The sequence below is a fragment of the Urocampus carinirostris genome, chromosome 17 (assembly GCF_059441175.1).
Source record: "Urocampus carinirostris isolate Australia breed hairy pipefish chromosome 17, RoL_Ucar_1.0, whole genome shotgun sequence".
NCBI lineage: Eukaryota > Metazoa > Chordata > Actinopteri > Syngnathiformes > Syngnathidae > Urocampus > Urocampus carinirostris.
In genome coordinates, this window is record NC_142365.1 from 535,366 (window position 1) to 561,249 (window position 25,884).

General features: G+C 41.9%; 1 protein-coding gene across 1 annotated transcript; it reads left to right on the plus strand.

Moving 5' to 3' along the window:
- Positions 1–1,620: 1,620 nt before the first annotated feature.
- slc12a9 (solute carrier family 12 member 9) lies at positions 1,621–25,721 on the plus strand. The gene is made up of 14 exons (XM_088321141.1): positions 1,621–1,903; positions 7,125–7,340; positions 7,406–7,540; positions 8,661–8,798; positions 12,050–12,352; positions 12,423–12,530; positions 14,428–14,539; positions 14,615–14,772; positions 14,845–14,927; positions 16,253–16,377; positions 18,886–19,078; positions 20,272–20,446; positions 23,542–23,688; positions 23,757–25,721. Exons 2-14 carry the CDS (start codon positions 7,142–7,144, stop codon positions 24,587–24,589), a joined length of 2,709 nt encoding a protein of 902 aa, XP_088177267.1. The 5' UTR covers positions 1,621–1,903; positions 7,125–7,141; the 3' UTR covers positions 24,590–25,721.
- Positions 25,722–25,884: the final 163 nt, after the last annotated feature.

Here is a 25,884-nt window from a genome sequence, read left to right on the forward strand (position 1 = left end):
TTTCCTTACAATTAAAGGAGCTGTATGGAATTTGGAACTTTGTTACTCTTTGCTGCCATCTCCTGGCTCAAAGTCATAATTGCTGTTTCAGCCAGCTCACTCAAGATGCACGTGCAAGTATGTGTATTTCTTAATTACGGTCTTCTTTATTATCTTTTTAGGGGTTTGAGTTGGCGTTTGGACTCTCCTAGAAGCAGGCCTTTTCTTACTTTCACCATTTTCATGCTACACCGACAAATAGAAACATAAAAATCCCGCGGGGACGAGCATGGCGTCACTCTGTAGCACTCCCTAGCCCCAATTCCTGGAACCTTACGTGTTCCACCCCAAACAGCTCTGATTAAAGTGAGGCAATTCCGCGCAGCGGAAAATAAAGTATAAGGGCTCTTGGAACTCAGTTGAGCATTGTATACCAGCTCAGTAGCCTAGATGGTAAGGCGCCCGCTTTGAGACTGGGAGGTTCGGGTTCGCGCCCCGGCCGAGTCATTCCTAAGACTTAAAAAGTGGTCGGCGGCGCCCTCTGTTGGCTGCGGCTGCATCGGCTCGCTACAACGGGTCAGGTGCAATCGACATTTCGTTCTGTGTACATTGTTACACAGAATGACAATACAAGGAAATTATTATTATTATTATATTATATTAACACATACTTAAAGGCCATGTCCGTATCTTCAAATTTTTCTACCTGTGGACGCCATCTTCTGGCTGAAATCATCATTTCAGCATCTCTTGTTGCACGTGCAAGTATGTAAAATTCTTAGACGCGTTCAAATAAAATCTTACTTTTTCATCTTTTTGGTGGTTTGCGTCGGCATCTAGACTGTATTCGAAACAGTCCTTTTCTTACTTTCACCAGTTTCATCCTAGGAAAAATGAAAACCGCGAGCAGGTCCGTGAAATCACTCTGCTCCCCCCATCCACTTCACTTCCTTTTCCTCCAGCGTTATTCCCTTTGTAGCCGGAATTCCGAGGGTTAAAGTAGGATAAAAGCAGATATGCGCGGTGGAACAAATCTATAAAGACTCTTTGAACTCAGCTGGGCACAGTTCACACACTCTTTAAAAGGAAAATATTTCATTTTAAAGCCCCAGTGACCAATCCTTCACCACTAGATGGCACTGTTGTCCCCAAAAAATCAGTGCCACAGCAAGGAACGAAACAAGAGACAAACATGGTGGCTACTTGAGTAGGCTCCCCTATGTAAAAGATCTACAATTTTCTCTACGATGATTTTTTTAAATCAAGATGAACAATAGAATAAAAGTTCATACATTTTTGCATGATATTCATATAGATGTTTTTATTACTGAATGAAAGTTTACACGCTGCCCCTTAAAACTTTTAAAGGACGCCTCTAACTACGCACCCCACCTTTAAACTCAGTAACAACGCCCCCTGGTGTGCACGAACACGACTAGAGCGTTTTCAACTCTGCACACAAAATTGTTGATATGCTAAAATGGATGAATAGATGAAGGAATAAATTAATAACTCATTTAAAATAAAAGAAATACGTATATAAATATGAATTTTTTCTTCTGTGTGATTTCTGGTTGGTGACGTCAGAGGGCGTGGTCAACGTCGACTACGGAAATTGCAAAAAAAAAAAAGAGGGAAAAAAATGGCTGCGTTCTTCCTCTCTAACGGCTTCGGTGGGTCACATGGTAACTTTTCCGCTCCCCCCGTGACACTTTGAAGCCCCGCAAAAATTCACGGGGTAAGGCGTGTCATGCCGCCGGCTTGTTATTGCTCATTTCCCCCCAAAGACCTCTCTCAGCTCGGTTCGGAACTCCGGCTCGGGACGCCGACAGCCAAACAGCCCCGAGCGGACGTCAACACGAAACTCGGATCTTCTCGAGTCGACAGAGAGTCACAATTAGACGAGAGACGGACGGCCTCAGTGGTAAGTCCGACAACCTAAATACACTATTCGGTACTTTCGATTTCGGTTTTTTGTTTTTAAACACCCAGCGAGAGTCAGTGCTGCGTTCACTTCCTGACTCCAAACGGTATCGACCTGAGAGCTCGATACTTCTGCAAATCAACTTTCCCTTTTAGCCTTCCTATCCGCGGTCAAACTCTAATGTTTATTAAACTCACTTAGGGACAATCTTTTTGAGATGCTCCCATATCCATCCATCCATCCATCCATCCATGATCCGCGCCGCTTATCCTCAGTAGGGTCGCGGGGGTGCTGGAGCCCATCCCAGCTGTCTTCGGGCAGTGGGCAGGGGACACCCTCAACTGGTCGCAGGCAGGGTTGGGTAGGTTTACTTTAACTGGATTACTTTCAATAGCAAATATGCTCACAAAAGACAAAAGAAACTATGAATGAAATGATGACTCACAACACGTGGTAAGCTTTCTCTCCTGGCTTTGATCTCTCTGATCTCCGGCAAAACGAACATCAAATGTGACAGCAACAAAATGAAAATCAATCCAAACAGCTCGCCGACATCATTTTTGCCGTTCCATGTATTCCGTTACTCCCCTAGCCTGCACAAAATAGAGTCATTTTATTCATATTTAGTTTCTCATGTCTTTTATTAGCATATTTGGTTTTGGAGTCATCCAAAACCAAATATGCTAATAAATATAGAGTCTAAAAAAAAAAAAGAATTGAATTGTCTTTACTGTCTATGATATCAATGTATCCTTTGTGTTCTGAGCAGACAGAATATCATGAAAAAGTACACTACTAGCATAATTGAAGCCATAATCAGCAACATTAAAATAAGTATTTTAATATTTTGTTGATTTGGAATTAATCCAGAATGTATGACACTTTGTTTTTTTTAATATGCATTACAGAAAGTAAAGAACTTTATCGCAAAATTAAAATAATTTAAATCAAACCTGCGAAGCTGACATTTTCCCTCATGTTGTTAGGTGTTTTCTGTATTGTTGGAAAATACACTTAAGCAGTGGATCATTTGTGAAAGCAGCAATATCGATATCATTTACTGTACATTTTTTTCCCAATAATAGTTAAAACATTCAATCAACATTTTCACAGGTTTTTTTGTTTAATCAATCTGAGAAATATGAAGGTTGTCCCTATGCTTTGCATAAAAAAACCCAAGAACTTGACAAGGCTTTAAAACCCTAATCTGGGGCCCAAACCTTACTTTGAAACCCTAGCTCGAAAACCCCAGGAACGGTTTAAAACACTAACAAGGGGCCAAAACCCGAGCTGGAAACTCGAGGAACCCTTAAAATTCGCATATGGGGTCCGAAAGCCATCGCTCGAATCCATACGTTAAAACCTTACGGAGGCTTAAATACCCTGATATGGCGCAAAACCCGAGATCAGGGGTGTCCAAACAGCATTGTCAGCATTGTGACCTCGTAACTCGCCATTGTAGCATTTTCATTTGACTCGCAGGGTCTAGTGAAAAAGTGCTGCAGTGCTGTTGAAACAGCTTCTAGTTGCTTTACCTTTTCACAGCGTTTGTTTCCAGTGAGCTTTTTATAGTCTGCATGTTTCGCCTGGCTGTGCCTCTTGATATTATATTCTTCTAAAATAGAAACTGTCTCTTGGCAAATTACGCAGACGTAATTGTTTCGGATTTCTGTGAAAAAATACTCCAATTTCAACTTTTCCTGGAAGCGTCAGCCCTCACAGTCAACTTTCCTTTTTCTCTTAACAGTCGCCATCTTGAAAATGTGGTGGGATAAAATTCTTACATAGAGCTAAGGGCAAGGTGGCCCTATGGCTACTGCCATCGTCTTGTGAAATGGTGATTTATTTTTGTTTTTGTTTGTACAAATGTATTTTATACTGCAATCAAATTACTGGTGGGTTACATACTACTCATTTTATGACAGAGGCCACGGGGCCTGTCAAAATTTGATCACGGGTCGTAACCAGCTTCCCTAGATAGAAACCTAAGCCTGAAACCCTAGAACGCTTTAATACCTTGATATAGGGCCAAATCCTTAGTTTAAAATCCCCGAAACACCTAAAAACCCTATCATGAGGCCAAAACCCTAGTAGGAAACCTTAGGAAAGCTGATATGGGGCCGAATCGTTGGTTCAAAACCCTGATATGGTCCCAAAACCCTAGCTTGAAGCTCTAAGGATGCTTAAAAACCCTAATATGGGGCCAAAACCCTAGTTGGAAACCCGGGGAACTCTTAAAAACCTCAATGTGGGGCCAAAACCCTGTTGGAGACCCCCGCTGGTAACGCTAGGAACAATTTCAGTTATTGCCTATGTTAATGTTGGTGTTAGCCATACGTGGAACGGGAATTTGCTCAAGTGCAATCAAGTTTTTTTCTCATGCTGTTTTTCATTTAATTTTTTTTTTTTTTTTTTAAAGTTTTTTCTTGCCCTCCTGTAGGTTTCAGACCAGGCTCGTTGTAACGGGGTCCTGTGGAGCCCTTCGAGACTTTCTGCGATTAAGGTCTCTACAAATAAATGTGACTTGACTGGCTTGGCCTATTTCACGTTCCATCAGATAAACAGTAACTGTAGTTTTTAAGATTTTTCCAACAATAATTAGGACAGACTTAATCGACATGTGCTTATTCAAATAATGTCAGTTAGACTAGAAAACAGAAGTACAAGTAAATAGAAGGAGACCAAGAAGAAGGCCGCGGTTGACGTGGATTGGTGTTATGAGTGCTCTGCAGGAAAGAGGTCGAAATATAATGGAAGCTAGAGCTCTTGTTGGTGATAGGAATGAGTGGAGAGGTGTTGTCAAAGGATAGTGAGATGTTTAGTTGTGTTCTAAAGGATGGGCGGGGCGCCTCTATGATGCGGCAGGGGTAAACCAGCGAAAGCTGTCGGGCCCTGCTGCTGAACAGAAGAGTGTGTTGTGACATAGCCGCTTTCTGGTGTTCTGTTTCATCTGGAGGGACAAAAGCATAACCAATGTAGGTGCCGAACTTGATTGGGTGTTTGGGCATTTGGGTTGGCCATGGTCCCCAAAAAATCTTGTCTGATTTTTTTTGCTACTTTTTCCTTTTTAAAATTTTCTTTGTTTTTGTATACACGTTTGTCTAGAAAGAGCAGTCAAACATTTACAATTTTTTCACTATGTCTAAAAATCGGTCACCCATCTTGAGGGATATGACCAAGGTAGATAGACAAATAGAATAGACAAGAAAACATGTCCCTGTATGCTCGTTCATGTTGTTCTAGTTTCTGGCTGAGCGATTAGCGGTCCACTGTAGTCCTCTTGTCAAGTCCAAAACAAAGAATAAAACGGACGCCGCCCGGCTCTTTTTGTCTGAGTCGAATGCCAAATGAGACACGAAGCTGTGAGTCAGCCGGTTCCAAATACCAAGCCCAGGTGCGAGTCCATCGCCACGAACTTTGCACCGAGGAACGGTTCTGCCGTCCGAAGAGTTTGAAACGTGTAGAAAAGGGAGTCGCGTGACCCGATGTTTGCTAACGTCCTTCGAAGAGCGACCGTATCCCACTCGTGATGGAGCGAAGATGCGGACGTCTGATGTGCTCCATGTCGTGTTAAATTGACATTAGCTGCATTTAAACGCGCTCAGATGACACTCATTAGTAACAAAGTGGTGATAATGGGACGCCTCTCACATGAAATTGATGCTCATTTTCAGGAAATTGTTAACTCGTGATCAATAACTTAAAGCCAACTAGATTTCACTTGATTTTTCTTCATTCATTTATGCAAAAATCTATCATGGCAGAGTATCAATACTGTGGCAAAACAATTTAAGCTTGATTTTCAAATTAATTAATTATTGGTCAATAATCAATGCTTTAATTCTTTCAATTTTCTATTAAAGTACTACCATCGGTGTCACGATTTGGCAAATTTTCCAATTGTCGATTCTTTTAGAATTGTTTATTAATCCATCTATTTCCCAGCCTTAAGCGTCAAATTTAAAGGATCTTATAGTTGTTTTCACAGCCACGCCTTAAAGGGACAATACAAATTGTCCCTTTAAGGCGTGGCTGTGAAAGGTGCCTCCTAGTGGTTGATAAACTTAATTTATCAATATACTACATACCATACGTATGTAATATATATTATGTATGTGTGTGTATTTGAATATAAAGAAAAATACCTGATATTTCACATAAATGTGAACTTTTTTAATACTCTTAGGCAAATTTGTATTTATTTCACTTAACTTGAAGCTTATCGCGAAGAGTTTACGTAATTGTCCGACATCTTGCTGCTACCAGTACCTGAAAAAAACAGAACGTCTCAAAAGAGAGGGCAAGAAAACCAAGACAGAAATTAGTGTCGTTTGGTCACTTTGTGTCTCCTTATTTTGTATTCTTTATACTGCTTTGTAGCACTCATTTTCGGCAGGGTTTCAGGTGCAAGGAGTCACAGGTATCGCGTACGTGTCAACTTGACGTTTTCCCTGTATTTCATGATTTGTTTTTTTATTTTTATCAAATTGTGTACGCCGTATACCATTTTTATGCGTGAAAAAAACAAAACCGATAGATTCAGCTTTACCCATTATCTGCTCTAATAATCTCTCATTGGTAGCAGGCGACAACGTCTTCGTAGATTACTAATATTGTCTACACAATTTGTCTTGCTGTGAGTAAATAGGTGCCGAATTGTGTGTGTAAGGTTAATTATTGCTTATTAAGGGGAATTACAACCAAGAATACGGGGAGCAATTGGCTGAGGTTTGACCCGTATAAGCTTAAGAGACTGTTACTGTAGGTAAGCACTTACTGTACACTTAAAATAAAAGTTACTCTGACTTTATATGACCGTACACACAAAGCATCTATTTGGCACTGTGTATTTTTCCTGTACTGTAGTAGTTTAACAACGGCGACCAGAAGATGTAGGTGCTGTGTCTGAGTCATATCAGGGTATTTCACCTTCTACTGGTATCAGTATTTGTTTCATGTGGGTAAGCAAACTCCTACCCAAAACACAGTCTGGAAAGGAACGGACTGTACTTGCCTAAGACACACCACAGGAAGTGCTGCCCGAAGACCCTAGGCATCCTTGAGCCTTGAGTTTGTATGAGGAAACTGGGGCCAAGCGGTCTCTAGTGGTAGCCTCTGGGAATACTGGTGACCTGGATTTTGATTCGTATGCGGAGCAAGATTTGTACCACTGTATTTGATTTTTTTTAATGTCCTTTTTGATGTTTTTTTTTTCGCATAGGACTGAGGAAGGCGGCCATGTCAAACGAACGCACCCCCCTCATCACATCGGGGGTCTGCGGTCTGACCATGACGACGTGCGGGGCCGTCGCCGACCCCTCCCCCGATTCGGCCCCCGGGCCGGCGAGTAAAGAAGGCCGGAAGTTGAACACCTTTTTCGGCGTGATGGTGCCGACCATCCTCTCCATGTTCAGCATCATCTTGTTTCTGAGAACAGGTGAGCCGGGTTTGGAGACGCCGCGTGGGCGGATTTTAGGGCTAACCGCAAAGCCGGTCTTGCAGGCTTCGTGGTCGGCCACGCCGGACTTCTGCAAGGTCTTCTGATGGTGCTCGTGGCTTATGTCATCATCACGCTTACCATCCTGTCCATCTGCGCCATCTCCACCAACGGGGCCGTGCAGGGAGGCGGGGCTTACTGTATCCTTTCCCATTTACGTGTTTTTTTTTCCTGTGCTGACTGTCTCACCGAAGACATTTTGTTACACCATGTTGTGAGAAGGCCAGCGTGGCAGCGCAGTGGTTAGCGCGTGTGCGGCACAGTTCTGAGTTCATGAGATCGAACCTCCTGTGTGTAGTTTGCATGTTCTCCTTGTGCTTGATCTCTGGATTCCTCCCACATTCCAAAACCTGCATGTCAGGTTAATTGGCCGGTCCAAATTGTCCTTAGGTGTGAATGAGCGAGTGAATTGTCTGTCCCTGTGTGCCCCGCAACCGGCTGAACAACCAGTTGAGGGTGTCCCCTGCCCACTGCCCGGAGATGGCTGGGATGAGCTCCAGCACCCCCGCGACCCTACTGAGGATAAGCGGTGCAGATCATGGATGGATGAATGTTGTAAGAAAAATGTTGTGTTATCGAGATGACACCCAGTTAAACCTTCAAAGAAGGACCATGACCGCAGGGGACGCGTTATTGAAGCTTTAATTTCATTCTCCGAATAGTGAAAACTGCAACAATACAATACAATGCATTGAAACCATGTGCCAATGAGTTTGGGCAAATAAACATGACATATTTCCGAACTATGACATATAGCTGTTTTTACATCATAAAAACAGTTTTAGAAACTTGGGACATTGCCTTGGTAAGCCTTCAACCTGGATGGGGATGGATTGGACGTGCAACAGTCCTGCCAGCCACCGCGTGAGACCACTTTTGACAACTAACACTTAGTATTTTTGTAAAGCACTTTTTCATGAACTTACATCCGTTTCTAGCCTTGTGTTACATTTTAAACACAGTAAATTATAGATTACCCCTAAACGATCCGACGGCCCATCGTAGGGCCCATCTTCAAGATGTCACCAGCCACTGAAAAATATCAGGCCGGATATCATTGGAAAGCTTCAACACTTGGGATTCAAGATATGATGAGAATTTCCAAATAAATTCATCACAGAAACCTCACCGTTTAAGGTCCACAAAAACAACCTCCACGTTTTAGTGCTTATCTATTTTATGCCGTTCAGATTAAGAATTAAAATTGTAATTAAATAAGAAAACATTGACCCTCCAAAAATCCTTGATTCCGTTCATCAGACATGATCAGTCGATCGCTGGGTCCTGAATTCGGAGGAAGCATCGGCTTGATGTTCTTTTTAGCCAAAGTGTTTGCCTGTGGGGAATACGTCCTTGGGCTGGTGGAGGCTATTCTTGATGTTTTTGGTGTTGATGCCGGTAAGTTTTTGGTGTCGTGGTTGGTTTTGCACTTTGGGATACATTTCTCAAAGATGAGAAATATTACTTGACGGAGTGACAGACTTTTGACAAGGTTTAACTAATAAGCTGAGCTTTTTTTTTTCTTTCTCGTTTCCCACCAAAAACCTTTTTTCTCCCATTCTTTTGCCATCCACTGCATTATCTTTGTTTTCCTACCTGCAATTGCAACATTGTTTGAGTCACATGACATCCTTCCTGATTGACTTGACAAGCTTAAATTCATCTCTAGTCTTCATCGTCACCTCAAAAGCTGTGCTATCTTCAAATCCAAACACTAATGTCACATAATATAGCCCCAATTTATTTGAATCTTTAGTACTTTCATGAATCTATAGGTGATATAAGGTGCACCTCTTAAAAATAGTCTTCTGCAAAATGATTTTATACATAAGGCGCAATGACTATAGGGTACATAAAACTAAGACTGTACCGTATATTCTGCGCTATAAACCGCACTGACTTATTTGGCGCCCCCTAGCCTTCTGTCATATATGTTTAATACATAGGGCACAGCGGACTATAAGGCGCATGAAATTTAGACTACAGGTGGAACTGCCGTGTTAAAACAGTGTCTGAAACTAATGACAAAAAGTTAGCGGACAGCAGGGCAAACGACTCTGAAAAGTTGCCTGCCCAGTCATAAAGTTGCCTACCCCATTTTTCACTACTTTTTCACTACGACACAAAAAAACAATTGTTGCAAGGTATTAAGGATTGATAATCAGAATATATAACAGAACACTTTAAAATTAAGTTAATTATAAATCTACTTATAACATTCATTGCATGTATATGACATGGCTGTTTTCCATCTGCCATCCGTATGTACCCGTATTGACTCATCTTCATTCTTCACAATATTTGCGTTGCGTCGTCTGCTACAAGCCACATGAACTCCTTTTTCCACCATGCTTTTAATGTACGTTTACATTCTGTAGTGTCATCCATTTTGTTGGCTTCTTTTGAATCTGTCTTCTGGGGCTGAGGTTTTGGCTTGATTCCTAACCACTTCTCCGTTTTTCTTCTGTTCTTTGTGCGTCGACCTTCTAATGCTCGGGAAAGTCCGGAAGCACGAAGTTATTCGATGCAGGTTTCTGATTTTTCGGGTTTTTCTTTCTTTTTCTCGAAAAAGTTGTCAACAACCCAGGAGACGCTTTGTAAGTTGTACGCCCGACGTAAAAGATGCACACCCGGGCGTCCGGGCAGACGTTATTTCAAACACTGGTTATAAGCTCGCGGCAAGTAGTAGTGCAATGGTTAATCAGTCAGAAGGTATCTCTGATTCAAATCGCCAAACCGTGGGAATCAAACCCAGATCGCTGCAGTGAGGGCGCTAACACGTCTCCACTAGACCATCAGTGGTATTACCATACTAAAAGTCACTCCATTTTTTTACCTGTGCATCCATACGATGCGAAAGACGAAAACAGAAAACAAAGTCTTTCAACAAATGACTATACAAGTTCTTTTGAGTACATATACTAGTCCCCCTGGCCATTAGACTGTTAAATGGTCAATCTAACATATAGTTAACTTAAATCTAAACGGCTGCTAATTTGACTTTTGCACTAGTGGCAGTTTTTTTATAGCTTGCCACTCCTTGCACATTTGATCTCTGCACTATTGTTACTTACAGTGTTATTACTTACAGTGTTATTGTTTACAATATAATGGTACTGTGTACCTGACTTGTTAACCTGACTGCCCATCTTGCACATCTGGTTAGCGTCTCTTCTTGCACTATCGGCACTATGGTAAATAACACAATACAGCTTTATTTATATCTGTACACTGAAGGACACTGAGGGAAACTGTGGGAGTCAGATCCATCGACATTTCGTTCTGTATACACGTGTACTAGAATGACAATAAAGTAGATCTGAATCTGAATCTGAATCTGAATATACAAATTAAACTGAAAGGTTGGTGAAAAAGTGGAGAGACTGTTTTACTAAAATGCATTATGCAAATGAATGTTTCTAGCACTGCAACAATAGTGTGGTTATGAGATGAGCTCTAATGTTTTTTCCAATTTTAGCCACCGTATTGGTATACAGGGTGTACTGGATCATACGACGCACTTTCGAATATCTGCCCTATTCCTTATAGTCTGGAATTCATGGTACTTTAAGAGCTAGGGCCATGCGAGAAAATTTAATTTCAAAGAACTTTAAAAAAAAAAAAAAAATTTCACCAATAAAATGAAATGATTGATTCGTTCATAAATGGTTACCCTGTCTAGTCGCATTTCATTGTCATGATGCATTTCTAATTTTATTGACCGTGCTGTCCAGGTTAGGAGGCACACTTTGAATTCCAAATAATGCCGACAGATAAAAACAAATCCACCTAAAAGCATTCCTGCCTTGTTTTACGATCTTTGTGGATCAGTCTGTTTGGCTTCATTACTCCCCTTTAAAAATAAACCAACTCGCTAGATTACTTTCAATACTTCCGATAGCTTTTGATTGACACAGCTCTTGGTCTTGAGTTTTTTTCACGGTCCTTAGCCTGTGACAACCTTTAAGCGCCTGTATTGACGAAGCAAAATAAAAAAACGCCATAACCAATTCAGCTTAAAAAATCTTTAGCCAATAGTGACTGATTCAGATCTGGATTGACACATTGGTTAGCCAATGAATTCCCATCGTAAATATGTGCACATTAACGATGTGTACTCAAATCAAAGCTAAAACTAAACGTGCGCAAAGTGAATCGTGATTCATTTTTACACACCATTAATTCGCGCAAATGTGCATAATGAAGGATTCATTTCTAGAAAGAGAAGTCAAACACTTACAATTCTTTCACAATGTCTAAGAATTGGCCAAGAGGTTTTATGGAAAAAGTAAAATTTTTGTAAAATACACTGTTTAGTTTTACAGATTGTGATCAAATTTCACACGATACTAGGTAAGGCTTTGGGCTATTGACTCACCTGTTTTCCATCGAAGATGCCCATGCTACAGTCAACTGCAGGCATTTGATTGCGTAACAAAAAAAAACAGGCAAGAAAAAAAAACTATTTCTGTGTTTTCCAACACAGATTACTCAATGTGAGTAGATGATTACAGTTTGGGACAAAACATCAGAGTCTTACCTTTTAAAAGAGACCAAAAGCCTCCATGTTCTGGCAAAATGTAAATTCCGTCGACCGGAAAATCGCGTGTTTTTGAAAATCAAACCGGCTGAAGCCATTTTCTTTTCAGAAACGTCGGCGTCGGAGGGCTTGCGCGTGCTGCCTCAAGGATATTGGTACACGGTGCTGTACTCTTCGGCCATCCTCCTGCTGTGCCTGGTGGTGTGTCTGGTGGGCGCCCACATCTACTCGCGGATGGCGTTCGGCATCCTGCTCCTGGTCACCGTTTCGCTCCTGTCCGTCTTCGTCAGCGCTTTGGCCGTCAATCCTCTGGAATTCACCATTTCCCACGCCGGGCCCGGCAATCAGACCTTGCGCTACAACGCCAGTTATACCGGCTTTAACTTGACCACGCTGAAGAGCAACCTGGACGGTGAGCGTCCGGAGGCGCCGTTTTTATTTTGGCCATCTGATGTTTTTTGTAATCGGAACTTGTCCCGCAGCCGGTTACTCCTTGGACTACAGCACCAACTCCGTCATGTCCTTCGCCACCGTCTTCGCTGTCATGTTCACCAGCTGTACCGGAATCATGGCCGGAGCCAACATGTCAGGTGAGAGCGGTTTTGCCTAACCCTAACCCATTCTTAGAGAGCAGGGGTCGGGAACCTTTTTGACTCAAAAGAACGATGAAAGCAAAATACTTAAATATATGTTTTGAGGGCCGCACAATATGTTTTAGAAAAAATCAACAAAACCGCCAAATACACTCGACAGACAAAAGCGAATTCTTTATTCTATTTCACTTCTGTGACGTTTGATGATCTGATAAAATATATGAAATAGTAATAATACCGAGCCTGTGTCCCATATCCACAAATCAACCACTTAAAAGATGTTCCCCTCCCCTTAAAGGGACAGTCTGTAATATTTAAATGAATTGAAATGAAATGATGTGCATTTCTATAGCGCTTTTCAAGTCAATGACTTCCCAAAGCGCTTTACAATGTGCTCCACATTTCCCAATAGCTGCCTTGCAGCCATGTAAGGCGCTAACCTGCTTATTGGAGGTATTAGGGGTTCAGTGTCTTACCCGAGGACACTTCGACATGTAACACGGACGAGCCGGGATTCGAACTGGGATCCCTTGATCCCAAGACGAGCGCTCTACCTCCTGAGCTACTGCCGTCCAGTGTTGCAAAACAAAATTGGAGGGAGAGAGAGATATTTGACTTGACTTTAATTCATACCTCCATCCATCTATTATCTGCACTATTTATCCTCAGTAGGGTCGCGGGGGTGCTGGAGCCCATCCCAGCTATCTTCGGACAGGGGGCAGGGGACACCCTCAACTGGTTGCCAGCCAATCACAGGGCACACAGAGACAGACAATTCGCTCGCTCATTCACTCTTAGGGACAATTGGGACCGGCCAATTAACCTGACATGCATGTTTTTGGAATGTGGGAGAAAACCGGAGTGCCCGGAGGAAACCCACGCAAGCACGGGGAGAACAAGCAAACTCCACACAGGAGGTTCGATCTCATGACCTCAGAACTGTGCCGCACATGCGCTAACCACTTCCCTGCCGTGTTGCCCACCCTGTGTCCCATAGCCACAAATTAACCACTTAAAAGGCATCCCCCTCCCCTTAAAGGGACAATGTGTAATATTTAGTGCCTCTCAGTGATGCAAACAAATATGAGAGAGAGAGAGAGAGAGAGAGAGAGAGTAAAAAAATAAAATGAAATGATCTGCATTTATATAGCGCTTTTCAAGTCAATGACTTCCCAAAGAAATACAAGTACGGCGTTAGTGAGAGGCACCTGGCTTTGGCAACATCAAGTGGACTCAAGTGGCTCGTTTTTCTCTTGCGCTTCTCCGAGCAGGCCGGATTAAACCCCCTAGCGGGTCTGATCCGCCTGAGAGAGAGAGATTTGACTTTCATTTCTACCTTTCCACTAAAAAAATAATAAATGATAATAATAATTCTGTTGAATTATTAATAAATAATAATATAAAAATATTGATTTAATAAACCATGGCGAGTAGCAGATCATTTCACCTTTTTTTTCTTAAAAAAATGTATGGTTGTTGTTTTTTTTAAACTGTTAAAAAGGAATAAAAACAAGATGAGCAAAAGGATCTGCCAGCAGCAAAAGAAACTTCATTTTGTAACTTCACATGTTGGAAGTGTACATAGTTTTAAGTTGTTATTTATCTTGTGGCCATGTCTTTATTTAAAGTTGTTGAAAAAGAATAAGAAGATCATAGAAGTGTGTCTAAAAAGTATGACTCAGAAGTAATATTTTATTTCAGATTAGGATCATTTCATGTCTAACGAGAAAAGGCTTCGGACGGGTCGGAGGTACAGTTTCCGTAGTGCAGCGGTTAGCACGTTCGCCTAACAATTGTAAGATCGAGAGGGATGGGCGCCACCGGGCTGTAGCGGCCCAAGACACACCACTGACTGTGTTACATTTTCACACTGTTCCTTTCTTCGTCACCGAAGGGGACCTGGAAACTCCCAGCGTGTCCATCCCCAAAGGAACTATCGTGGCCGTCATTTACACCTTCATCGTTTACGTCCTGTTCTTCATCTTGGTCAGTGCCACCTGTGACAGGTGAGCAACTCGAGTCCGGCGCCATTTTGACTCCGTCACCGTTAAAATCGTCACTTGTGATTGTTTCCTTCCAAGGACTCTCTTGATTCAGGATTATGGCTTCCTCCAGCGGATAAACATCTGGCCACCGTTTGTGACTATTGGGATCTTTTGCGGCGCTCTATTTGCTGCGATGTGCTCCATGATAGGAGCATCCCGTATTTTGCAGGCCCTTGCTGTGGATCATCTTTTTGGTGCGACTTCTTCACAAATTACACGCTTTTTTGTTTTTGTTTTCTGAGACGGTGGTTTTTTCCCTTCTTAAGGTTTGCCGTTAGCACCCGCGACTATTACCACAGGCTCCGGGAATCCGTGGATGGCGGTGCTTTATACGTGGGGGCTGGCACAGGTGAATGAATGAATCGAAAACTTTATTTTTATTTCGAACATTAAAATAAAACGGGGCATAAACAATGACTCAACAACAAAATCATGTTACATAAGATGTTTGAAGAGTGGTAGTAAGAAGCAGATGCTTATTTTCCCTACCCCTACATCACCCCTATTAAATGCACTAATGATAATAACAACAATAGTAATAATCTTAATAACAGTCATGATATATCAATAGCAACAATAACAACAAAGCTAAACATAGTTCTAGACGCACTATTCCTAATCTACCCCATTTTCTTCATCTCTGTATTCCGCCCGTAATGTTTTTTTGTATTTAAATTTTAACAAATGAAGAGCTGGACATTGTTTGATCTGGTCTTGTAAATTGTTTCAAAGTTTGACTCCGCACACAGACACACACATACTTTTTCTGGTGGTTCTCACCTTTGGGATTTTGAATTCACGACAGCCCCTCAAGTTATAATTTCCCTCTTTCCGAATGAATATTTTTGGATGTCTTCCGGCACTATGTTTTTGTTGACCTTAAATAGCAGTTGTGTAGTGAAAATTTTTACTAAATGATCTAATTTTATCAATTTGGACTGCAGGAATAAAATATGAGTATGATCCCGATATCCTACCCTGTTTATGGTTCTAATTGCACGTTGTTGGAGGATAAAAAGGGGCCAACGTCAACTTTTGTAATGATTGCCCCAGACTTCTGCACAATATGCTAAATATGGCAGAACTAGAGAACAATATAATAAATAACGATGCATTATAGTTTAAAATGAATTTGGCTTTATTCATTATTGAAATGCTTTTAGATACCTTAGTTTGTATGTGTCTGATGTGTGTTTTCCAACTTAATTTATTGTCCATTATGACCCCTAAATTTCTGATACAGTGTCTATTGCAGCACCATCCATTTTTACTTCTAAATCTTGATTTAGCTTGCGATGACCAAAGAATATTACTTTGGTTTTATTTAAATTTAAAGATAATTTATTTATCCATACTTTTAGGTTAATTAATTCACGAACAATGCAGGTTACCAAATCAATATAGCAATCATTTGAATAGAAAATGTTAGTGTCGTCTGCAAATAATTTTAATAATAAAGTTAATGTATAAATTAAATAACTTTGGACCCAGGATAGAACCCTGTGGTACTCCACAACAGATGTCCAAGTATTCAGATGACAATCCTCCCATTTTCACATATTGCTTCCTTCCCGTCAAATGACTTTGAATCCATTGCAAAGGTGAGCAGGAGAGTTTAAACGCTAAATAGGTTTTCAACCGATGGAGACGAACATCCTCACCTTTGCGTTACAGTGTGTGGTGTTTGCCGGGCAGCTGAATGCCGTTGCCAGTTTGGTGACCGTGTTCTACTTGCTCGCCTACGCAGCTGTTGACCTGGCTTGCTTGGGACTGGAGTGGGCGTCCGCACCAAATTTCAGGTACTCGTTGAAGCTAGGGGTGGTGGATGGGACTATGTTGAATCAAAGAGGACCTTTTCTGTGATTGTGATTTAAAAAGGCGGAATTTTTTATAGTTTCCCGCGTAGCACCACTATTGGCTAGCGAGACGGCAATTAGCATCGTTGACTTGTCCTATAGCGAGTGGTTATCACTTTACTTATTAGTGCCGCTGTGATGTGCAGTGAGGCACTGTTAGATTTTAAAATAAATGAACATACATCTTATTCGTCATTTGATTAGTAGAGAATAAAAAGCAATGTATAAACTGTTGCATAGAAAACATAGATTTATCGTCTTACCCTGACTTATAGTCAAGTCATGTTTATTTGTATAGCCCTTAATCACAAAGAGTCTCAAAGGGCTGCACAGACCACAGACTATTATGACACCGTCCCCTGTTCTAAAACCTACATGAGGGCAAATAATACACAGATATTGTCAACATAAAATATAGGTTTATTCCAATGCTATAGAGTAGAAGTGTGTTTTTAAGCCTAGATTTAAACAGTTCCACTGAGGTTGCAGATCCAATCTCCGGGGGCACAGCCTTCCGCGGCACCGGGGCCCAAATGGAGAACGCTCGAACCTACGGATTTCTTCTTTGATCACGAGTAGACCAGCGTTTTCAGAGCGAAGGCTCTGGACCAGAACATAGGGGGAAATTAAATCTGAAAGATTCGAGGGAGCAAGTCCATGCATGATTTTGTATACTACCAACAGAACCTTCAAATCACATCTTAGGCTAACAGGGAGCCAATGCATGTTAGCTAAAATCGGGGTCATGTGATCAAACTTTCTTGTCTTAGTTAAAAGCCTCGCTGCAGCATTTTGCACCAGCTGAGAGACCAGAGAGTAATGCATTACAGTAATCAAGACGGGAAGTCTATATGCCCAAAGATATTGGGTCTCTTTTATGTTAACAGTAAAGGAATGGTCAAAAATGTGTAAATTAGGGTAAAGGAAATAATGATAGATTTTATTTGATATATCCTATGTTTTTTCCCACTGACACGAAGCCACATTATAAACCTTCTTGGAAAAAAATTCGGACCAGATTGCCCTTTCATTTTGAATTTACGGTACCTACAATTTTTCGGGAGGGAAAATTTGTAGTATGTGACTTTTATTCTTATTTCATCCTTGATGCCTATGGAAAATTTCTTGCTTTTTGTTCTCAATTATAGTTACTCTGTTTAACCTTGAAGGATTTTGACTCACTCGGTGCCAACATCCCCATATTGTGGCAGTTCCCGACCCGGAGTTGTTATTTTGATCAATTTCCCGTCCTCGTGTTGTACGCTTCTACGATGCCCCGTATGTTGCTTAAGGAGGCTCTCTGACCAACCTAATTTGAAAAGAGCCTTTAGCGAGTCCCCTCGGTAATTGATGGCTGATGACTAAAAATAGACTTGCCGGGGAGGGGAAGAAGGAACCCCTGTGGTATGAAAATGTTTTTGGAAGGATTCCATACCCTCTACAAAAGAGGCCAGCGACGAAAATGTGATTCCGGTCATACTTCTGACTTCAGTCTGTCTAATTAGAACACAACAGCTAAATTCCTCTTAACCGTGTTTGTTTTGAACTCTGGACTTTGGTGGGTGGGACGGTGTATCTCTTTAACCACTAGAGTCGTACGGGCATCATTTCCCTGGGGTGTGTCTTGGGCAAGTACAGCGGTGTCTATCCCTCAACAAGCCAACAAATGTTTCCACCAGGTCTCAAACGTGCATTTACAACTAAATTGATCATGTGACAATATCTGTGTATTGTTTGTTTTTGCAACATCGTTTGCAGCCTGGTCATCCAGGAAGGGCGATGACCTCATGTGCGGTCCCTTCTCAAGGTTTCTTCATTTACCTCATGTTGAGGTTTTTGAGTTTTTCCTTGCCCTCATGCAGGTTGCAGATCAGGGGATGGTGTAATAATAGTCTGTAGTTTGCTGTAATCTGTGGTTATGTAGGTTGCAGATCAGGGGATGAGGTCATAATAGTCTGTGGTTTGCAATCATCTGTGGTCTGTGCAGCACTTTGAGACTATTTGTGATTAAGGGCTATATGAAGAGATGCTTCACAGACAGACTGCTGTCACAGACTTGTTCCACGGACAGACTGAGGAGATCATTTCTTCCTCATGCCATGAGGCTCTTCAACTCTGCCCGGGGGAGTAAAAGCCCCACCCCCACATTTGCATATTACCCTATTTTTTTTACAGTGTGTATTTTCCGTAGCACTCTATAAATACTCTACATCAACACGTTATATTGGGCATTCTTGTATTCTATATTTTTTATTTTATTATTTTATTTTTCAACACAAGGATACTGCTGGAAGTGGGAATTTCCCTACGGGAATGAAAAAGTTATCTGTCTATCTACAAATAAACATGACTGGACTTCACAAATTGGTCTAGATCTGCAGGCCATTGAGCACGTTTAGGTTTTCCATGCAACCTCGAAAGCACCTCCGCTGACGTCTGTGTGCTTTGCAGGCCGACCTTCCAGTTTTTCTCCTGGCACACGTGCCTGCTGGGGATCCTGAGCTGCTTGGTCATGATGTTCGTCATCAACCCCATGTACTCGTCGGCCAGCATCGTCCTGCTGTTAGTGTTGCTGCTTTTCCTGCATTACCGCTCTCCCACCAGCAGCTGGGGCTACATCAGCCAGGCCCTTATCTTCCATCAGGTACCACTTACACTAACTCATTGAAGGTATTTTCGATTAGCCACAGAACATGTAGTGTTCCTCCCCACAACTATGTAAATCTGCTGTCAAATATTCCACGCGCCGGGGAACTTGAGCAATTTAGTCTCAAAGTTGACCCATCTTGCTTGTTTCCTTTAGAGCATCATTGAAGGAACACAACACTTTCAAAATGGCCAACCCCATTAACACAACATGTGAGGTGACCTTCGAAATCGACATAGTTTGTAGTGAACAATGTTTGCATACCGCTCATTTCTACTTGGTGGTAGGCCATTGTAGATTTTCGTTTGTTTTTCACGGCGAGTTGGTATAATGTTTTCCAGCTTGTTCCTGGTAACGTCGGGGCTGTCAAGCGCTTTCCTGTTTAGTTTGCTCCCAGTTAGTACTCTTTGGCTGCCCACCATTTGTTGTTTGCCCGGCTAGCCTGGCGTTAGCGCTAGTTTTTCTGTATCCCTTGGTTCATTCCCCCCTGGTTTTGCGTTTTCCGCCATAGCAGCTTTTGGTTGTTGATTCTCAATTACCCTGGCTGCACGCCGCTTGTTTATTGATCGGCTAGCCTGGTATTAGCGCCGGTTTTGCTTTGTCCTTTGGTTTATTCCTGGACAGCTTTGCGTTTGTTAGTGTAGCCTCTGCCACTTTTAGTTGTTGTTCCGCTGTTAGCCTGGGTTCTCGCTGTGTTTTTTGGTGAGCCAGCCTCTCGTTTTTCCGCCAAGGCTGCGGCCACTGTTTTTTGAGCGGTCCCGATTAGCCTCCCGTTGGCAGTTCTCCGTGTTTTATTTTTGCCAATTAGCACTTTTTTCGCTGTTTCACTGCATCCACCTGCGACACAACAGCAATATTATCCACAAAAACTACCAAAACGTATCTTAAAACACTCAATCTCTTCGACTAAGTAACCCATAAAAAAGTACGGCGACGGGCCTACTAGGGTGCTGGTGTTCCTCCGATGACGTCACAGTTCAGGATGAGAAAGACGAGACAAGCTGTTTTCAAAATACATTATTTCAGAAAATAAATGGAATATACCAATGAAATACATGGATTTCATGCAAAAACCTTGTACTATTTCCTCACATTTTCTATATTGAAGATTACCTCTAACAAAGGCTTAACGTCTATAGCCGTCAATGCCAGCAAAGGTTTTTGTTCCTCAATCTTCTTTTGGCTTGTAGGTACGCAAGTATCTCCTGATGCTGGATGTGAGGAAGGACCACGTGAAGTTTTGGAGGCCGCAGGTGCTTCTGATGGTGGCCAATCCGCGCTCTTCCTGCCAGCTCATCCTGTTTGTCAACCAGCTGAAAAAGGGAGGACTGTTTGTGATGGGCCACGTACAGCTGGGAGATCTGGGTAATTTTCTGGGAACACGGTTCTAACAGCATTACGCGATTTTGATCTTTCCCTCGATTGGGCCTTTCCCCCTCCGACCACGCGCATAGACAGCAAATGCAATTTTGCGGCCACAGTGAGTTGAATACTCGCATGACCTCCATTTAGTTTCCCATGGGTTAACTTCCTCTTTTCTTAAGCTCACCTCGGCTTGGATACATGGTTTATTACAACAAGTTCCTCCACTATTTACCCACTTCTTTAGCTTCCCCTTTTTGCCAAACAATGTATTTGAATAGTTCTCCTGACAGGAAGAGACTAATGCATAAATTCTACAAGAGTGCCTTTTCTGTTATGCATTTGCCACACTGTTTCGGTTGCTTTTTGCATCGAATCTTTAAATGATATGGACCAAAAGTTTTGAATTTAAATTCAAATACATGTCCTTATGTCATTTGTAATTCAAAATGATTTTATATGTTTTTTTAAACATTCATATACCGTCATTTTATGCCACCTAGTGGCAGTAATAGGTACTTGTTTGGCCAGTCACATTATCATTCAAAGACCCAAGCATTTTTTTTCTGTGGAAAATATATTTATTTTGTAATAAAAATACAATTAAAAACCTATTTTAGAAATTGTCATCAAAGCCCCTTGAATTCTCCTTAAACTACTGATTTTTCCCTGAGTGATCTGATGAGTGTAATTTAGTAAACTGAAAATATCTGTAATATAAAAAAACATGTGAAAGCATAATTGTTATCACATCTTGTCGACAAATCACTTGAATTTTTTAGATAATTAAAAATTTTATAGATTAGTAGACAGTCAAAATACAGAAGGAGAAACAAATCATGGATTTTGAACTTGCAAGGAGAACACGAGAGGACTCAAACCTCAGAAAAGAAATTCCAACCTGTTGTTAAAGCTCTCCCCGCAGCCCTCTCTTTTTATTAAATCTTAGGTTACAAAAGAGGATCCGCACTTAAGGGTCTGGAACTCAAACAACAGCGACATGATTGACCGATTGTGAAAGTACATAGTCAAGTCAAGTCATGTTTATTTGTATAGCCCTTAATCACAAAGAGTCTCAAAGGGCTGCAAAGATGATTGCAAACCACAGACTATTATGACAGCATCCCCTGATCTAAAACCGACATGAGGGCAAGGAAAAACTCAAAAATCTTAACACAAGGAAAATGAAGAAACCTTGAGAAGGGACCGCACATGTCAAAACAAACAAAGGTGGGGTTTAATAGTCATAACAACAAAACTGGCTGGCATCTCATGTCATTTCCTTGTTATTTAAAATTCTTTTTTTTCTTCTTCCAAACGATATGAGTACTTCTAATTTTAATACCAAGTAATAGCAAGTGCTGATACTAATAATTTTCCACCAAATGATGTCATTCACAATGTTAAATAGCCACCAAAATACCACCAAAATATAAGACATCAAAGCTTATCTCATGATCACACTATTTTTACTCACTGTGCCAGGATTTGCATAGTGGAGTCTGATATAGGTTGAACTGTCTCTCCACTTCTTCACCAAAGAAAATTTTCGAGAACGGAAAAAACAAAGTTTTTCCCCAGAATACTATGGAAGCTCTTTGACGTATGCATACATATTAAACTAAGTGGCGAGACTCTTAAACCAAAACGCACTAGGGAAATCAGTGTTGCTGGGCCATGAGTGAAAATAGTCTTATAATAGGATGCACTCTAATGCCATTTCTTATGATAGCTTTACCACTGTTGATTATGAATTGGCGCACCGACCGCTACTCTGGTTGCTAGTCCCTTTGCTTACAATGTTAGGCAATTTTGGCCAGGGGCAGTGTCTGAAACTCATGACAAAAAGTTACAAGTCTGAAAAGCCATAAAGTTGCCTGCCCCATTTTTCCCAACTGAAAACAAAATAAGACAACTCATCGCAAAAAAAAAACATTATTGTAAAGTATTAAGGATTGATCATCGGAATATATAACAGAACAACGCTTTAAAATTAATTTCATTGTGAATCTACTTATAACATCCATTGCATGTATATGACATGGCTCTTTTCCATCTGCCATCAGTATGTACCTGTATTGACTCGTCTTCATTCATGCTACAAGCCACATGACGTGAACTCCTCTTTCCACGATGCTTTTAATGTACGTTTACGTTTTGTAGTGTCATCAATTTAGTTAGCTTCTTTTTAATATTTCTTATTGGGCTGAGGATTTGGCTTAATTCCTAACCACTTATCGATTTTTCTTGTGTTCTCTGTGCGTCTCCTTTGGAAAATGATATGCAAACGCACGATCTTATAAGGTTCGGGAAACTCCGGAAGCACAAAGTTATTGGAAGCAGGCTTCTGATTGGCTGCCGTGTATGCAATTTGCCAAACAGACATTCCGAAAGTTCAAACTGAAGACTTTGAAATAGGAATAAAGCAAACGTTTGATTTAAAAAAAAATTAAAAAATCATTTATTCATTTATTTGTTTGTTTGTTTTTTTCTTGAAAAAGTTATCGGCCACCCAGGCGGCGACAATTCGTAAATTGTATGCCTGACATAAAAGATGCACGCCCCAGGGGTCCAGGCAGACACTGAATGTATACACGTAGACACGAAGCTTCTTACTGTCATCTCAATTTCATGCGCCTTACAGTCCGGTGCACCTCATTTATGAAAACTATAGAACAGGGTTGGCAAACACGTAGCCCTAGAGCCGCATGCGACTCTTGGCCAATAGGAATGCGGCTCTCTGCCTCATCATATTTTCTATATACTGTGGCTCTTTAGCTTGTTTCATGTTTAGGGTTTGTGTGCATTGAGGGTGGACACTTTCCTTGAAATCAACACAAGAACAATACTTGTTGTATTGTAAGGAGAGGAGTGCGTTATGGGAAATAATATGTTTTGAAATGTGTGTGTTTGTCTGTCTGTCATGGCAGGTCAGTGCGTGGTGTGGCTCTTTGATTCGCACAGTTAAAAATTTCGGCTCTTTGTGTCAAACTTGTTCGCCACCCCTGCTATAGAACAAAAGATGCATTTTGGGTAGTGGGAAATACTGCATATGTTGACAGCTATAAACTTGCCCATCAAATCTCTCTGTGTTGCAGACACACTGCCTTCAGACCCTGTCCAGCAGCAATACAACTTCTGGCTGAGCTTAGTCGATAAGCTGGGGGTGAAGGCTTTCGTGGACCTGACCCTTTCCCCATCCGTCCGACAAGGAACGCAGCACCTCCTGCGCATCACGGGCCTCGGTGAGAGAAAACCTGGATGAAAAAGCGTCCCCGTAATTGAGTTTTGACTCGTGGCGTTTCCCTTATAGGCGGCATGAAGCCCAACACTCTGATCTTGGGTTTCTACGACAGCTGCACCCCCGAGGACTTCTTCCTCCAAGATAAGGCCTTTTGCGGCACCTCGGCGGAACGGAGCGCGGAAGGGGAGTATAATTTCGGGGTGGACCTACCTTCTCTCCAGGCCCATTTCCCTCCCGTCCGACACGTGGAAAGCCCTCGCTGGCTCTCCCCGGAAGAGTACGTGGGCATCATCTCCGACGCGGTGAAGATGAACAAGAACGTCTGCCTGGGCCGCTATTTTTTCCACCTGGAGGGCGAAGGCAAGCAGAGCAAAGTGGACGGCTCGGAGCGCACCATCGACGTGTGGCCCCTCAACCTGCTCCAACCGGGGTGTCGAGACTACCAGGACGTGTGCAGCCTCTTCTTGCTGCAGATGGCCTGCGTGCTCAACATGTCCAGCAAGTGGCGCCACGCCCGAATGCGCATCTTCCTCAACGTGGAGACCGAGTCCAGCGACCAAGGCTGGGTGGTGGACGAGGAGACCTTCCGGGAGCTGCTGAAGAAGCTGCGCATCCGGGCCTCCATCAAGATCGTGCCGTGGGACTCGGTGGTGCAGCACCACGCCGGGACGGACGGCGAAGAGCAGGGACCGGCCCTCTCCGACCGCTTCCTGTCGGCGGTGAACTCCATGCTGACGGAGCACAGTTCTCAGGCCGCCGTGCGGTTCCTTTATTTGCCGCGGCCCCCCGCCCAACATTGCTATTCCGACACGTACTTGGCCCAGCTGGACGCCGTGACCAGCGCTTTGGGTCCGACGCTTCTCATTCACGGAGTGACCCCGGTGACGTACACGGATCTCTAAGTGGGGGAAGTGTGCTTGTATCACACGGCTCTCCGCGTAAGTGGTTAGTTCACGTTCTCGTAGGATTCTTTCCTATTTTCATGCACTAAACTATGGAGGACCGAGCCTGCCATATTTAGGAATAAATGTATAAATACCTACAAATATATGCCCTATAAATGAAGGAAGGCAGACATTGTGGAATACCTTTATTGATATCTATGCATTTTCCTCTTAATTTTGACATGTTTTTTGTCACTACAAACGTTATTTAAATAAGAGGGCGGGTCAAACTTGCAAAGCCTATCACTTATTAGTTCATTAATAAGTCCACCAATGGCTTTCAACCAATAGGTGAAAAGCTCAGGTAACTGGGCCGCCTCCTCGTACGAATTATGGGACAAAACACGCATTGAAATACTGCACAGAATAATGAATTAATAAATTGCATTTATGTAATCTAGTTAGGTTTTATGTGATTTATTCATTTGTATGCCATATATTTATACGTATATATGTATTTAGTTACACATTCATTTCTACATATAGCATGATCGTCCTCCCTACTTGACCAAACTTGGTGATGAAACTAATTCACACTGGCCTAAAGTATGGTAAAATATTTCTTCTTAGTATTCCGTTTGGGAAGTGTTGGAAGAGCTTCGAAAACAAAAACACTTTTGACCAGATTTGAATGTCCAAAAAGAGCTATGTTTTTCCATCGGTGTTAGTTGGAATGTATTTAAAAGACACGACAATGCTACTTTGTTTTAATGTATTTATTTTTTCTGCAGAACTAAGTGGCATGCACTTATTGATTGAAATGGGATCAAATGCGGTAAGGTTGACCTTTTAACGTTTTGCTTGACGATTCAAAAGAATCCTCGCGACGCAGCCTTAGATAGGACCAGAGCACTCGAGGACCAAATGAGGTCAAGTTTGTAAAACCGAGATTACACCGTGTTGTCGCCACGCTTTATTTGTGTATGTATTCGATTATGTATGTTGAAAGCGGCGCGTTACCTCATTACAAACAGGAAATTGCCTCAGAAAATAAGCAGTGACATGACTCAATTCTTTTTCCCTTGGTCTTTTTTTGTAGCAGATGTTTGATAGTCACCATGTCTACATTAAAGTCTTGACTGGAGCAAAAGGCGGTTTTCTTTTTTTTTTTTTATTCAAGTGGATATATTTCAACCTGCAGCTCGTTTTTCTCTTGCGCTTTTCCGGGCGTTGTCTCGTGGGCCGGATTTCCTATTGGTATGCGAGTGTGTGTGTGTGAATGGGCAAGTGTGAAGCACATTGTAAAGCGCTTT

Excerpts from the sequence above, each read along its gene's own strand:
- slc12a9 (XM_088321141.1), top strand. The coding sequence starts at position 7,142 with ATGTCAAACGAACGCACCCCCCTCATCACATCGGGGGTCTGCGGTCTG. Across the intron at positions 7,541-8,660 it reads GCAGGGAGGCGGGGCTTACT|ACATGATCAGTCGATCGCTG; the intron begins GTATCCTTTCCC and ends TCCGTTCATCAG. Across the intron at positions 14,540-14,614 it reads GTCAGTGCCACCTGTGACAG|GACTCTCTTGATTCAGGATT; the intron begins GTGAGCAACTCG and ends TTTCCTTCCAAG.